At 43.8% G+C, this 16554-nt stretch overlaps 1 protein-coding gene across 6 annotated transcripts in view; it reads left to right on the forward strand.

The window, feature by feature from the left end:
- The window catches only part of lrch1 (leucine-rich repeats and calponin homology (CH) domain containing 1), an 81587-nt gene that overhangs the window by 54149 nt on the left and 10884 nt on the right, over positions 1–16554 (forward strand). For 2 of the 6 annotated variants that reach the window (XM_088646366.1, XM_088646377.1), the window contains exons 9-17: positions 566–681; positions 1884–1951; positions 2314–2400; positions 3488–3568; positions 3672–3708; positions 4494–4610; positions 5445–5501; positions 6720–6789; positions 8660–8764. In XM_088646366.1, coding sequence (XP_088502492.1) covers positions 566–681; positions 1884–1951; positions 2314–2400; positions 3488–3568; positions 3672–3708; positions 4494–4610; positions 5445–5501; positions 6720–6789; positions 8660–8764 — 738 coding nt within the window. The remainder of the gene's footprint in view (positions 1–565; positions 682–1883; positions 1952–2313; positions 2401–3487; positions 3569–3671; positions 3709–4493; positions 4611–5444; positions 5502–6719; positions 6790–8659; positions 8765–16554) is intronic. The other 4 variants (XM_088646386.1, XM_088646405.1, XM_088646395.1 and 1 more) reach the window with 3 other exon arrangements.

Here is a 16554-nt window from a genome sequence, read left to right on the forward strand (position 1 = left end):
TTCAGGTCAGTCTTACATTACAGTAACACACTGAGCTGAAGGCTATATGGCATAAATATCACAAGAGCTCAGGACACAGGACATCAGAGGTTTTGTGAATTCTTACCCCACACAAAACTGGCCTGGTCACAAACACAGGAGCTACACAGGAGTAAATTCTGTCTTCATCTTCCATCCTTTATCCTTCCTGATACAGTGATTTAATTATCTGTGTGACTGCACTCCACAGCATCAGTTTCAGTTCTTAAATTAGGTCCCTTGAAGTCTCAAATGGGAATAGAATCAGGGTTTTTTATTTGCTTTTTTTCTAGGCCAGGAATAATATTCTCTCAAATATTTCAAGGTGCTTTAACTGCTTAGTCTTTTAAATCTTACATACTGTACTATTGTACAACACCAAGGCCTGTGAAGAGACTTCACCTTAGTAAACAAGATAAATATTTGCTATCGTATATGGTATGTTCCACTTAAACACCTGAAGAAAACAATGATTAGTACAGTATTTGTTCAAGGCCAGATTCGTGTTTAAATGCTTTGTTTTTTCCTCTTCCTGTTTTTTCTATAGTGGATTCTGACCAGGACTGTGTGAAACTGATTGAAAACAGTAACACTGAAGTGCGACAGGACAAGCCAGCGTACAGAGATTCTGGCTTGAGCACACAGTTCGAAAGCTACATAAAGGCAGGTCATCAATATTCTTTCACTCTGGTTCCCCATGTAGTGCTCCTTGCAGACCTGCCACCATTGTAAGAGTTTTATATAGCGGGGTGACAAAATAAGAATTGGTGAAAGATTTACATTGCCTATAATGCAGTGGACTAATGTTAATCATTTTGTGGCTTCTGAATTAAGATAAGATGAGCTTTCTGTTGTATAAATAAATCTCGTATACATTCGTATTTGGTGTGAAATCTGAACGAAACTGTTGAAGTGAGGCCATTCATACACCAAAAGCTATATCTTAAATACATATGTGATATACAATACCCTTGTATATTCTTTATTAAATGGACTATTACAAATAAAATGTTGCTTTGTGCGCTGCTATTAAGACTATAGTGTCTTAATAGCTATAGTGTCTTAATACCATACAGTAATACAGTATGGCATGTTTTGAATTTAAACTAGTGTCTTTTTTGTCTTTAAGCAAGACATATTATGCAATCTGTAACTCATTCTGTTAGCGGACAGTTTTATTCATATAGCTGGGCTATGAAGAAATCTGGAGGTTACTGTATATTTCTAGATATCATGGTGTTAAACTGGTTCTAAAGCAGTCTAAATGGGATGTGTGTTGTTTACTTACATAAGCTGTGGTCTAAGATGAAAGTGTTAACTGTAAGACAATTGAATATGAACTAGAAAAAGCTGCCTGGGTGTGACCTCTAGCTACAAACATGAGATGAATGCATGGCTTCTTCTGCAATAAAGATGAGTGCTGACTCCATTATTTTCAGCTGCAGATTTTCAAAACAAGACCGACACAAGATGAGTCTAAACCTGACCCGACTGTGTTGCTAGAACTATTTAGTTGAAGAAGCTTCAGGGCTTTCATTAAACAAGCCTTGTGTGGACTTAACTCGGCTGTATTAAAATCCTGACTTGAGATAAGCCCTCTGTGCAACTTCCCACATTTCCCTAAATGTATTTGATCCTGCTTTTTTTCTCTTGTAGTTTGGACACAGTAGACGTCAGTGTACATCAGTTTGTGTGAAGAGCCGGGAATGCCCTGTAGATGGACAGCACTCTTTATAAGCCCTTCTCAGGGGGTCAAGGCACTAGAGGCTGCAGCTGACTTTAGAATTGTGGTTATAAAGGAGTAAAGACTGATCGTGTGCAGTCCTGGGTTATACTGTACTATGATGTCTTCTGCTCTCTGACAGGGTAGAGCTGCAGAGTTTGATGAGCCACTCAGAATAGAAGAAGACACAAGCTGGACAATGGAACAAATGTGAGGGCCTCTTTTGTGTTTAAAATCCCATTTTCTATTAAAAAGTTCGGAATACCCGACTTCCACTTCCAAATTTCCTACACAGCAATAATCATGCACAAAATACACCCCCTGAAACACGTGCAGGATCAGAATGAGTGGAGCCTGTGGTGTTTAAAAGTAGCCAGCCATTTGATGGTCAAATGGGCAACCAAATTAGCAAGCTTTGAAAGAAATGAATGGCTGTCAGTCCGTTTAAAAAAAAAGAATGAATTACAATTCATGCATTCGAAATCTGTGAAAGGAACCACTGACAATGAAAGATAACCTTTGGTTTTGGTGACTTGAATGTAATGCCTTCAGTGTCTGGTTTTCTTTTGCAGGGCAAAGCCAACAGGTAATCAAGAGATTCAAATCGAAATGATCAACCAACTAAGGGAGGCAGTGGAATTATTACAAGACCCTAACAGGTTAGTTCCTTGAAACCTCTCCACTGAGATATTCAGTCACGATACTGAAATGTTCATTGTTTTCTGAGCCTTATCTAAAAGTACTCAAAGTATAACTGGTGATTTAATGCACGTGGACATTTTGAACTTTTTCTTTCTCGCAACAAAAATCAGAGAGATTCAGTGGCTATTTTTGCTAGCGCAGGCAGTGCTTTACTGTGTTTGTTTGATACAGCATGCAGCCTTACATTAGATTAACACAACATTTGTACTTTGTACTGTCAAAACTAGCTCATTTGTTTTCATATTCAGAGCACTGAAATAACTGCCTTTCCAGAGTTAGAACAGCACTCAGGCCTTTTGGGACACATTTGCTGTGCTCTAGGATGCATTTGAAATGCAGGAAAAGAGTTTTTTTAATAATTAGTTTTATAGGACAGGTCTGATGATGAGCGCTGATTTAGACCAGCTGAAATAATGGTGGTCTGAGGCAGAGCCTTACAAAAGCCCCAAACTGCATATATCACATCATGTTACAATCAAAGGAACAGTGTTCAGTTCTGTTTATTTGTCACGTGCACAGGTGCAGTGCACGCACTATTTGCATGTAGGCTGCGATACTGTAACAGCTCACTAATTGATCCTCATTATCTCACCACGCCTCTTCTTCCGCTATTTAAACCTTCATCAACACTGCACCGGTGCTCGGTATCAGGAGAGCCTCCAACCTCGAGCTCACCGCCCCCTCGCGAAGTTTGTTCTGTCTCTTCAGGACTTTCTGGCTTTTTGACCTCGACCTGCTCCTGCTCGGCCACGCTTTCTGTCTCTAGTCCTTCAGATCCCGTTTGCCTCGATACACACCCCGACCTCTAACCTGCACAGGGTCCTGTAACCACCTGCTCTTAGCAGATACCAAGACATTAAGGAAACATCAAAACATAAACACAGAACAGCAGCAACAACAACAAGTTAAGTAACGAGGATGGAACGATGACAGAAACTGACACGACACCTTTCTCTTTTGACTCCATCTGTCCTGCCCTGGCTGTCCGCCAGGGGTCCGACCTCAGTCCTGTTGAATTTCTCACTCTCGCTATGTGTTCCCCAGAGTGAACACGAGCCCCACGGACAGCGCCGAAGTCCTCCTCTACCCTGTGGACACGGTCTCATCGGAGGACTCAGTGCTCAAGTAAGCCTTCTTGTCTCTTGTTGAGACGCTTGCCCATCAGTCTTCCCACGCGGAGCTGGCAGGTGGAGTGACTGTGCTCCTTCTTGTGTTTCCCTGTCCACAGCGGGCAGACCAGCACAGACGGGCCGACCACACCGAAGGTAAGCCATTCCACAGCTGTGGGCTGCTCTCCTGTTTAGGCAGGCCTGCTCACGTGAAGACGTGTGCCCAGTCCAGTTTGTCTTCACCCTGCTACAGTATTAAAGTGCAGTTCAGTATTAAACTCTGGAGGCAGGCTTTGTTTACATTGCTGTGGTCTCAGTGCTTTTGCTTTTTGCTTTGTTGTGCTATATATGTATTTACATGAGTAAGTGCTGTCCTTAATCCTGTGTTGTCATGTTCCCTAATCTTGTGTTGGATTCTTTTGGGTTAGGACACTATTCTTGTTAAGAGCCAGAGCTGACAGCAGGATAGGTCTGGAGTTCACAGAGCTTTCCTTGTCAGAGGAAGGGAATGCAGTTAGTTGTAAATCGCAGTTTTAGAATTAGTGACAAAACAAGGCACAGAATAACAGGTTCTTAAACTGTTGTATCATTTGTAATGGAAGTCACAATCTGCATAACAAAATTCTTGACTCTTTCCCTGTGTTGAAATCTTCAAAAGCTTATAGCGATACATAACTGTGTACTGCTTTAAAGAACAAGAGAAAATGAAACCAGGCTTCTAAAAAAACTGGAGCATTTCTTGTAAATGTATCTTATCTTTGCTTGCTGAGCCCTTGCAGTGTTGTCTGGAACTAATTCAAGCATTAAAACCCTTAGTGATCTTTTTCTCCTGGCATTCTTCTTTATGCATCTGCTATTAGATAATACAATCTGAGCCATTTAGTTCTCATTTGGAGACGCATAAAGAGCTGATGAATGCTAAGGTGCTTGATATGTTGTAGAGTGAAAGTTCTGATGGAGGGCTTGAATTCCAGAAGAAGAGGGAGTTGATTCTAGAGAAAGCCAGGCTTGAAGCCCAGCTTGCATGCCAGCAGTTTGAGAGACAAATGTCACAGCAGGTAACGAACGAATTCACTGAGGTAAAAACACCTTCTGCCGCAGCGCACTGCCCAGTGCCAGACTCTAGTCTCCACTCATTCGTGTGTGTGTAGCTGTTGCATCGTGACGTTCCATTCTGTTCACTGTGCCAGAGGAACAGGACAGGATACTTCTCTTTCCTCTGCCTGTTGTGTCTCTGTGTTATGTTCTCTGCTTGTAATGGACTCTGAGAAACAATCAGAAATGAAAATGGGCCTCCGTTCATCGGCAATGTGGGTCCAGAGCTAGACTCCCTGATTTTCAATGGGCTTCTGTCAATAGCTGTATGTTAATCAGGTGCGTGGCGGTTCGCCTCTAATATGTTAATGTGGAGCAGTGAGTCTTATTTTTAATAATTTCCTAACCATGTTTCAAGTCTTGCATTGTGCAATGGAACATAACCGAATGATCTCATTCCCATCTTGTTTGTTTTTGATCCAAACAGATAGTTTCAGGAAAGTGTTTTGTAATGGTTTGGAAAACTGTTAGGAGTTTGATGCAAGAAAGACTCCTGATGACCCACAGTAGAAACAGTAACAGTTTGCAGTTTATATCTGTTGCCTAAGAAAATGCCTGTAGTGCCCGAGCAGCTGTGAAAGCAAAATTAACATTTGACAAAGAATAAATGTGATCTTTGTGGCAAGAGTTTCAAAAGCATCCAACAATAAACTGATCTGGAACATCAAAATGTAAACAGATCTTTTATGAAATATAACTTAGGCTGTAGACGGGGCACACAGCCGAGCGTGGCCACACAGAGCTACAAAAGTAATGTGTGCAACCTGAACAAAAAATGATGTTTTTTTTATCTGCAGAGTGACTTGAGTGCACAGGGAGCACAGAGTGAACTGAGGAGGGATTGTGGGGATGGGGTAAGTCCCTGATAAAGCCTTCCTTTTTTCCCACTTTCTCTTCCATTTTATTTCTATGCCTTTCTGTTAGTTCTACCAATTATATCTTTAAAGTGACCCAGATAGAACACTGGCTTTGTGAAGTGCTTTTTTATTAGACTGAAGATAAGGATCTTATTGCACTGGAAATGTATTAGAAAGAGCTCAGGAAGGTTTGTTTTGACGTCTTTCAGTATATCAGAGTCCATTTAAATGTGTCCATTTTGTAGAGATGTATCAGTCTTTTTTAACTTAGAGAAAATGCAGGTTATTGACAAAAACATAAAAACATAAATATACAGTCACTTAACAGGGCATTGGGCCTTCATCGCACAGCCGGTATGGCCTCTGTGCACTGTAGTACAGAGCCGGCCAGTGTCTGCAGGAGGGCTGCAGCACCATTTCTTGTGAAATGTGGTAGACGTGACACTGCGTGGATCTATTAAATTACAGATGTGGCGAGAATAATGACTGTGATTTCAGAGCCTTTTCTCAATCACAACATTTATTTCTGTTGTATGCTTTTGCTTCATAGGCCTATTGTAAGAATATAAAAGTGTGACATGACAATGATTTCCAGCAGCGAAGTGTTCTGAGTATCTTATCCAGCCGCTTTGTGAAGCGGGAGCAGTATTTGTTCATGGTTGAAGCTTGAACACCTACTGTCTTTTCCTTAATGTTTTCTGTTTTTCCATTTTCTTCAGAGAAACAAGTTAAATAAATGCACTATATATGGAATATATATTATATATATATAATTATTTAAAAATATTTTTATTGTTATAAAAAATCAGAAAACAGCTATCAGAAATGAGAACAAAACACAACTATTCCTTGTATTCTACAACTACAGCTACCGACTCTAAAACTAAAGAACTATACTAAAAACTACGCTTAAAAAGGATAAAAAATCACTCAATCAAAAATCGTGTGACTTTCAACAAAGATAAGAACTGAAAAACATATGAAATATGTACATATCAAACCAAAATAATGATTTCACGAAGATGATGGCTGACCCCCGTGATGTGCGTCAGTCGATTGTAGATATCAGTGTGGATACAGGCTGTGACTGGATATCCTTTCTGCTGACGTTCTGCTGATTGTATTGAGCAGCCTGGTCAAGCTCTCTGAAGGGATGGTTTTACTGGGCTCTCGTTTTACATGCTGACTTCCTTCTTTTTGTTCTGGTCTGTCCAGGGGGAATCAGGAAGCTGTGCATCCTCTCCCTCGCTTAACTCTCCCCCTTTTGGGCTGAGGCCTCGATCAGGTAGGTGCAGACCTGGGTTGTGACCGGGGTTGGGGGGTGTCCTCAAGGGGGCAGCCTGCACTCACAGTTACCACAATTAAGCACTGTACTGCGACGATATAGTGGGTATATATTGACACGGTATATTGCTACAATCGTATTGCAACAGCAGAGCAGTCTGCAGACACCTAGATGAGCCAAGATCTATGTTCGATACAAAGTATATCAATCATGGGTCCGGCATTTAATGTTGCAATTTCAAGAGTGTTGTACAAAATTTAGATAGTACTAAACTGTTTACATAACAGCACATGGCAATAAACTGCTTAACAGAGGACTATGCTGACTTTATGGAGAGATCCAACACAATGTCCACAGATGAAGGTATGAGAAGACTGCGGTTAAGCGCCTGTAATATCGTCCTCTGGTATTAAACAGGACAGTTGTCACTCTTGGTACTGATGAGGGAATGCTCATGAAGGACTGGATGATGTCTGGGCCTGTTACATGATGGTACATCTCGGAAGAAAAGCAGTAAAAATTCTGTTTGGATAAAAGGATGAATGCATTGGATTATCGAGAAGCTTCATATTTCCAGCTCTCCTCTCCCATGGTTTCTGTCAGTAGAACCTAGGCTAGCTCTTGTCCTCCCCGTACTCATCACTTACTGAGTTTGGGCCATTAATCACCTCAAAATGGGACAGAAGCGCCTGGAGCAGAAGAGATTCTGTTAAGAAAACCATTTCAGGGGGCTGTGGTTTTTTTTTTAACAAAAATCCATTGTAGAAAATCTCTCCTTTTATTAAAAAAACTCCTTTTCCTGCCAATTGGCATGTGTTGCAGAGCTTATCTAGAGCAAACAAACATCTTGCAGCCTGCCGCTGAGAGACAGGACATCTGTGCTGTGTGATGCCGTGAACAAGCCCAGGCCTGCTGTTCAGCCGCTGGCCTGGAAGCTTGACGCTCCAGCAATGCAGGCCCTCCTAGGCAGCAGCAGTTTTGTTTTAGTGGTTAAGACGCTAACAAAACGGAAAACTGTACCCAGAATGCTTTAGACTTTCAGGGGGCAGAGCGCTTCTGCAAATCAGAGTCTTCTGTCCTGAAGAGCCCATCCTTAATGCCATAAACTTGTCTCTTAACTGGATATTTAGAACTTTTTGTTTTTTTTTTTAAAAAAGACCTTTCCGAAAACAAACCGGGTTCTTAGCCCATGCACAATGTACTGAGCTTGCACCGCGGATTGTCAGACACCACCACGAGGATAGACATCTGAAACTGGACATTGAGAAGGGAGTTGTGCTTCAAGCTAATAAGGCCAGATTCTGTAGCTACAGTAACTGACCAGTCCACTGGGAGCTGGATTACAACTACAGAATTGCAGCATCCCAGAATTACTGTCATGAGTCTTCTGACAGCCCCTTTCCTCCTCACAATGAATGACCTGAAGCCTCTGGGTACAGTTTCAAGGAGTCTGCTGCAAACAACTTGCTCAACCTGCTGCTCCATCGCAGTCCCACTGGTTGCAACAATAGCAAGAGGCAGGAGTTTAGTCTTTCCCTGTGTAGCTTTAACAGCTAGCATTAACTGCATGCCATGAAATCAAAATGTAAAAGCACTAACATTGGATTTTTTTTTATTATCCTCCATGTTTCTGTTGCGCTTCTTTGGCACTGTTCCTCTCTGCCCTGTTACCCCCCCTCCCCCCCCGATCGCTGCATGACTCCTCACGCCACCCTCAACGACTTGCACCCCTTTTGCCTCCCGTGTGTGTGTGTGTGTGTGTCAACTGCTGCTGCTGGTCCCTTTCTCCTTCTCTTTTCTTGTGTGTGTTAATTTTCTGGTTTCCCACTTCTGGGACATGGACCTGCCCTGCCTCCCCCCGCTCCTCCAGAGCCCTCCTCCCCCCCCCCCTCCTCTTTCAGCCCCGCCACACAGGCCCTGACAGGGGATACAGGCACCCTCACTGCCCCAGCTGAAGGAGGCGTGCGAAACAGGGGTAGGTTCTCTTCCTGTCGTACCCGGTCAGAGCTGAGGGAGCGCGGGGCAGCGGCTGAGCCGGCTGGGCCTTGTTTCGGCTCTTCCTGTGGGTTGCGGGTACGAGCTGTCACATTTCAGGTGGGGCTGTAAAACCGCTACACGGGATTCTGCCCGGTCCAACAGCGCGACAGGGCTTTCTCGGGCCCGTCTTCTAGCTTCTGCTGAGTTTGAACAGAGCTTGCTGGGACAGCTTCCTCTGTCGGTGTGGGCATGCGCAGGACACGGGGCTGCTGGCTCGTGGGGTGGTTTTTCTGACGTTCAGCAAATGTTTGTTATAAATATGTGTCTACGTTAATTCTGGGTTTCCGCTCATTTCTTTTGGGAAACGTGGCCCGTGGTTGTTTATTCTGCTGTCGGCAATCCCAGTAAGTGTAGGAGACCGGACGATCAGATTATCTGGATTTTTTTGGGGTTGTCTTTCTGTCTTACGTTCACTCAAAACAATACTGCTCTCCCAATAGCTTTCCTTTCGCAGCTGTGTCCCATAGTGAGTCTCGGATAGCGACTCAATGCTTCCGTTTTAAAAAGTTCCTTTTTAGATTGAGAATAGTCAATTATGAAATTATTGTTTTTGTTTCCAAAACCCATGAAAGACCGTCTTGTCGCGTATCACAGGCAACTCAGCCCCATACTGGGGGTTCAGAGCTCACTGACAGCACTGTGTGCCTGCAGATAACCGGCGCTTAGAGAATCCGAGTCTCAGCAGGCTAGTTACAGGATGAAGGTTCGAACCCGTGATCTTAGAGCTTACCCTGCACTCAGGCCTCGCCAGTTACTGAAATCAATCCCAGCACTGCTCTGTGGTTCAACTAGATGTGGTTGGCATGACCTCCAGACCCCTTCCTTTACCAGGTGTTAGTTACTGTAGCACATCAGCACATCTCTAGATGAGGCTTAATGACCCCTCACCCCGGCTTCAACGTGTGTGCCATTGTTTTCTGAATGCTCAAACTGTAGGACACTAATGGTTGATTTGGCAGAAGACTGGTTGATTTAGTTTCCCGTTGCAGACAGAAAAAGTTAGCCGCAGTTTCAAAGGTTCATACACCTCTTCCCTCTGTCTCTGAGGAGCATCCCTGACTGCAGCCGGGAGTGTGCTTTGATACGGGCTGCTCAATACGGGCAGTAGCTCCGCGGAGGAAGGATGTGTTATCTAGAAACTGTAGATATACATTTGTGGTGAGTGTTGGTTCCCAGCAGTTAAGCCTTTCCCATTCACTCAGTGTAGGTGTTTCAGGAAATATCTCTGGGAGGACAATACACTCTCCACTTTTTACCCAAAGCTGGACACATTTTCGACCCATTGCTGAGAGGGCTTGCAATACATTTCGACACCGGCTTTGTGAGTTCGGGCTTGTGGGAGTAGGCAGCAGCCCGAGATCCTGGGACCTCCTGGTCAGGGTTTGGAATGGGAGAGCTGCGGAGACAGAGTGCCGCTACGAGTGGTCCTGGGGGACCAGCGGGCGAGACTCTCCCCTCCGGACGTCCGTTTCTGACCCAGCGCCTCAGCCTGGTGACTGCTGGGGACATTGTCCTGTTGGAGGTGCCGTCCTTTAGACGAGGCGTTTAAAAGAAGTCCTTGGTCATGAAAGATCCTATGAGCACCTTACATCACTCTGGGCTTGAACAATCTGGACTTCCCACAGCTCTCCTGTCATTCAGCTGGTGAGGTGTTTTCTCATTCTTACCTGATCTTTTACGTTAGTGGGGCCTCTCCTGTGTGTAAAAGCACTTCGGGGATCATTTAGGGCGAGAGCTGCTGTATAATGCAAAGAACTGTTATTAATTATTAACTCAAGGATTCAAGGATTTTCCTGTCTCTGCTCCGTTATGGAGGAACCCGAAGTGTGAATATACACTTGTGGTGAGGGTGAAGACAGAATTGTTTTCTTCCATAAAAAAACATTCCTCTTGTTAACTTTGGGTGAGCTGTCCAAGCCTATTCTGTGGACTGCAGTTCATAAACTGTCCTGCGCATCTCACTGGTTCGAATGCCGGCTATAACCGTATAAATACATCTGTAATTTATTTTGCTGATGGCAGTCATGTGTAAAAGTGTGTGAAGTACACAATGCAGAGCAACATTAACACTGTCGGCATACATTGTTCACCTGCACAGGGCCGGTTCGCTCACTGTTTGTGAATGGAAATAACCGGAAGAAAGTGCTGACTGAGAAAAATGGAAAATGAATTGATGGGTAGCAAGGCAGCATCATCATAGTGAAGTGAACTGATGATCTCTGTACTTTACAGCCCCTCACACAGAACAGTGCTTTAGCAATTGGTCTGTTTCTATTAGCTGACATTGGCTTGGGAATAGAAGGTGTCCTTACTGTTCTTTCCGCTGGTGTTTCAAGACATCTTGTGAATGTGGCTGTTCCTTTCAGTCTTGCAGAGCTTTCCAGGTTATAGACTTACCCACAGCGTACTGACGTACAGTATGCACCCATCAAAGATACGCAATCAATAACACAAAACACCTGCATCAGGTGGAGATGACCTGCTCATGAATCATTAAAGTGTTACCTTGTGTGGCAGCACCTTGTCTTTCCAGGACACGGGCATGGTCAGTGAAAATAAACACCTGAGTAAAGACCCAGTAAGCCCCTGGATATGAAGCCCAGGGTTGAAATCTCACCCTCTGGGAAAGGAAGAGTGTTGGACTGAGCCAGCTGCTTAAAGGACAAGGGCTTGCTTACGGGTGGGCGTTCGCAGATCTTTATTTATTGTGTCAAGGCTGATTCCAGCTCTTTTCAGTGTCGTTTTTGGCCCCGTACCAAAGACGTTAGCGTGTATGAATAAAATTGTTGTTTTCACATTGAAAAGCTCTCAGAAAAGGATTTTTAGTCTATCGGGGGATAAAAGGGGGTTTATTTAGGGTGGCATCGTAGAGCAGTTGTTTGAGCTCTGGAATCCAGAAAGGCAGGTATGGGGTCAAATCTTGGGCGAGACACTGCTGTTATTGCTTTGAGTGTGAAACTTTATTTCGGTAAACTCCAGCCATTTTCTAACTGTTTATCCAGTACAGGGTAGCAGGGGAGCCGAGCCTATCCTGGCAAGCAGTGGGCACAAGGCAGGCTACACTCTGGATGGGATGCCAGCCCATTACAGATCAGACACAAACACTGACATGTACACGTTCACAACCAGGGCCGTTTTAACAGATGCCAGTGAACCTGTTGGCATTCAGGTCCACCCCGTGTTCGTGGAGGTTTCCTCTGGGTGGGAGGACATACAAACTCCACGCTGACAGCACCGAACGACTCACACCCAGGGCTCCAGCGCCGTGAAGCAGCAGTGCCAACCACTAAGCTGCCCTGCGGCCCTCAGTCAGTGAGCAGTCCCTGAAGTCATCACTGTACACGAGCATTTTGTGAAAGGGCTGATTGAAGAGCCTGCCCATGCTTTCCGAGGGCAGAGACGCCCTCCTTGCGTGATGGAGCATTATGGCTGCTCAAGCTGTCCAAGGCAACGTCTTGAGTTTGCGGGACAGAACTGCGTCGACAGTTTTTCCAGTCCCTTTGCGGTAGAGTTTATCTATGTTTGTTTTCACTGTGAGTTACGTTTGGCCCCTGGGGAGAAAGTAAAACAAAACGGCGTGGAAAAATGTTGCGATATTTCATCCCCCAGCACAATCATTTAAGGGCAGCCAAATGTGAGGGCCTGCTGACTCCTGGTGGGCCTTCCGGGACGTTTCTGTCCGTTGCTGTGGAGCGTCCTGGACAGGAATGTGCTGTTTCTCAGGGGTCAGGCCAGCTGACCCGTGTGCCTCTTTTTCCACATGACCGAGGGTACCCTGGTACCCTGGCATGACACCGCACTGCTCTGTCCTTGACTCTGGCAGGCAGAGGCTATGTTCCATGATGCCAGTCTCCCATCAAAAAGCACCAATTTTCCGCCCGCTTTGTTAGTGCGCTGCAGCATAGCCGGCACATCATTTGCATGCGAAGGCGGGCTGCTCTGGTAGCTTTTACAGTGCCCTAGTGTTGGAAAATATTCTCTTTCACGATGTGTCTATCGTTTTTTTTTTTGCTTTCGGCCGTCTTTGTGACAGGTCAGGTATGATACATGTTGCCCTGCAGACCAGTGATAAGGAATGAAGCGCGAGATAGCAGGGAATCCTCAATTCTGCTTGTAAAGCCCACAGACCTCCCCTTGTTTTTAGCTTGTTACCCATCAGGATGAGGCTCACCTCTGATGACGTCTGTCCTCTTGTCTGGCAGAAGGCAGCCGAGCGCTAGATGAGCTTTCTCTGACTCGTCCATATTCTGTAAATGTAACTCTACTGTTATTCCTCTGAGCATAATACTTTAATTTGGTCAACTCCATCCATCCATCCAGCTCGGTGTGGCTTTAGGATTAATCAAGGGTATCTGATAGTCTACCAGAAAAAGTGCAAATTAAAATGTCAAGTGAGCCTGCCCAGTAAACGACTCCGGGGTAGCACAGTGGCACAGTGGTTAGGAATGCTGGCGTTGCGGTTCAGGGGTCCTGGATTCAGTTCCACAACTGGGGTACTACCTGTGTGGCGTTTGCGTGTTCTCCTTGAGTTTACCTGGATTTTCTCTGTGTACTCTGGTTTCCTTCCACAGTCCAGGAACATGTTGGCAGGTTGATTAACTTCTGGGAAAGTTGCGCCTAGCGTGAGTGTGTGCATGTATGTGTCTGTGTCTTTCTGCGCTGTGATGCGATGGCCGGGGTGTACCCTGCCAGTTGCTTGCCAGGATAGGCTCCAAGTCTCCTGCAACCCTGAGTTGGATGAAGAGGTTAGAAAATGGATGAATAGATGTTACACACCATAGCCTAGCATAGCCTTTCTTGTGTAAGGTTTAGACTGTCCCTAACATTTCTTCGTAATCCAAATCTTTGTAATTTACATTGGAGGAAATTCAGAATTCCCCAGAGGCTGACCTGTCCTCCACACACATCCCTAAATCACTTGGGCTGGAAAAAATTAGCTGACAGATTCTCCTGCTCCGATTCCGTTGGCAAAAATGAAAGAGCAATAAATCTCCCTGACGACTTGTTATATAACTATGCCTTTCAATTAACAGCTGTATAAGGCTAGTGTAACTCGGAATAGTTTAGAAATTCTGTTCAACAGCAATCGGTTGTCCTGGTGAAGTCAGAGACATTCTGTTACTTTAGCTGTTTTTTTCTCACTCCTTACTTTAAAAAATCATCAATGTGTAAAAACCAGTGAACGTTAAAAGGGGTCTTTAAAGTGTAACATGTTCCATGCTTGTCCAAAACCAGAGCATATTGAAAATTAAATGATATTTGTCTCCTCAAAAAACTAAATCTACCTTAGTTTACTGGGTGTTATCCAGAGTTCTTGGGTGAAGTCAGGACTCTTTCTTTAGGAGAGTGTAAATGGCTCAGACAGCCTGTTAGTAAGATTCCAGATCAACACCAAAATGTATCACAGGGTCATGGGACCTGGATTCATTCTTTTGATCCTTTCCAGTTTAGTTTTGCCCTTGCAGTCAGTCACAGGGGTGTTTTCCTTTGTTACACAAAGTACTGTGATGTGTGACCTTGAACTAATCATTTCCATGGAAACCCTGAGAGACACAGTTCTGTGGCTGACAGGTATGATGACAGTTGAGAGCAATTTCCAGTTCTCAGCGTCTGATTACTTCTCCGATGTCGGGACAAAGCCAAGCATCTGAGAGAGGGGGAGGGTAGACCTGAGTCAATGATGAGAGACTGTCCCTGAGCAGTGTTTGGTTTTCTCTCGTAAACTTAGTCTGCTCATATTACTAAATGTCTTAAAGGTTTTTGAGTTGAGCCTTATTTAGAATAAAAAATCTCAGTGTTCTTCTGTGCTGGCTGTGACAGGACAGCTCTGTGGCATTGTTTAGTGGATTAAGTGATGTTTTATATGGCATGGGTTATCAAGAGCTTTCTGGTGTGGCAGATTGTGTCTCTCTTATGTCTCTCTTGTAGTCTGGGACTGTCAAAATCATGTAGGTTTTAATCTGGATCTGGGTAGGAACCCCTGATGTCTAGACTGAGATGTCTGGAGTGCCAAGCATGTCGTGTTTATCTGGTCTCCTCTCAGATAAAGGAGGGATCATTTGGGTGGCCTGCCCAGTTGAGTTCATACTGTACTTAATGATTTCATGACTCTACTATGAAAATTAAGTCAGAACCGATCATTTGGAAACTTTAAGAATGGGTGACTTTTTTTTTCTCTGGAATGTTTAACTAGGAAAATAAGTGTGGGAATACAAAACTAAACTATTGCTAGAAATAATCTTTTCTAGGACTTTTGAGCCATAGTGTTTCGAGAAGAACTGCCTTGCTTTTATTTACTGTACAACAAGAGGAAAAGAGTTAATTGCTACAGTATGTGGTATGATATGCCTAATCGGAGGAAAGCGAATGTATAATATACCCTCTGGTGACAAGACGTTTGAAACAGTAGGTTATCTTGACTTTCCTGAGGCAGCCCAGATCTTTGGAATGTGTACACCTTTGTCTCTGAAAGAAGGCTCTTTCTTAGGGTTATTGCAAACGTTCAGCATTTGACACAGTGTTGTTTCAGAGCTCAGACTGAATTATTTCCCTAACTCCAAGTCTTAATCAAGTAGGTGAGGCAGAGTGGAAAAGTATTGTGTCTTGTAGTTTTCCATGCTGTTACCCTGAGCCAACATTTTTCATTTAATGTAACATTAAAAGCAGTTGCTGAGACTGATCTGCCCTTTGACGTTTTACTGTTAAACTACAGGCTTCAGATGCTCAGATTCTGGTTTGCTTATTTTCCATGATGCTTTGGGTACTGCAATGATCATTCTTATTTCTCCGTTTCTTATATATCACAAGATATATACAGAAAACCCATTACAGAGCACAGAATTGGTGGAATTTCCAGAAAGAAATTCAGTGCTGTGTGAAGTGGAGTTTCTCTCAAATTAGGAGCTTGTTTCATTGCATTGGTCCTGGTCTGGTTTTCATTCATGTAAACCTGCCTCTATGTACAGCACTCGCAATCAATCTTGTCCTTCTTGATCATTTTTTCATCCTTTCTTAAGTTGCTTTTCTTTAAGAAGTTTTGCTTTTAATCTGAGAGAGACTATTCAGAGGAGAAATTAATAGTTTCTGTTCCTTTGAGACATCTGAATTTTTAATTCAAGAATGAATAGTCGGAATTACCTATACGCTGTACACTGGCTCCCTCTTGTGACCGAAGTATAAATTCAGGATTCATGAAAGGGCTTGAGGATTTCATCTTTGTGATGTGTAAGTTTCAGTTCCTGTAAATAGTTGAGCAGGCTTGCACATGCATTATCATTTGTCTTGTCGTCAGTTGCAGCTCTCAAAAAAACCCATTTTCCAGTGTCTTTACAGTCAATGAATACCATGCACTGAAACAAATCCGCAGTGTGTTTGGGTAAATAAAGTAAGTTTTTCAAAGTAGTTTGTGTATTACTGTTTTACCAGAAGCTATGTGATAATTGTTAGATTTTGTAAACACTTTTTGTAATAGTTTCAAGGCTTCTATGATGTTTCTTCTCTGTCTTTTGCTTGTTTGTGCGCTCGGCAGAACCCTAATGCTTCTGCTTGATTCCTAAACGTAAGCTAACAAATCCCTCAATTTGTCTTTTCAAGCTGTGCTGTGTTTTGCGTCTTTTATTTTATGCCGCGAAATCTGACAGCTCATCAAGAAGAGAGGTGATGCGCTGAACAAGTAAACACTGTGCGTGACAGCTCACCAGCCCAGTGGGGAGGGCGGGCAGGTCATTG

The sequence above is a fragment of the Lepisosteus platostomus genome, chromosome 2, assembly GCF_059453375.1.
Source record: "Lepisosteus platostomus isolate fLepPlt1 chromosome 2, fLepPlt1.hap1, whole genome shotgun sequence".
In the NCBI taxonomy this organism is placed as follows: Eukaryota; Metazoa; Chordata; class Actinopteri; order Semionotiformes; family Lepisosteidae; genus Lepisosteus; species Lepisosteus platostomus.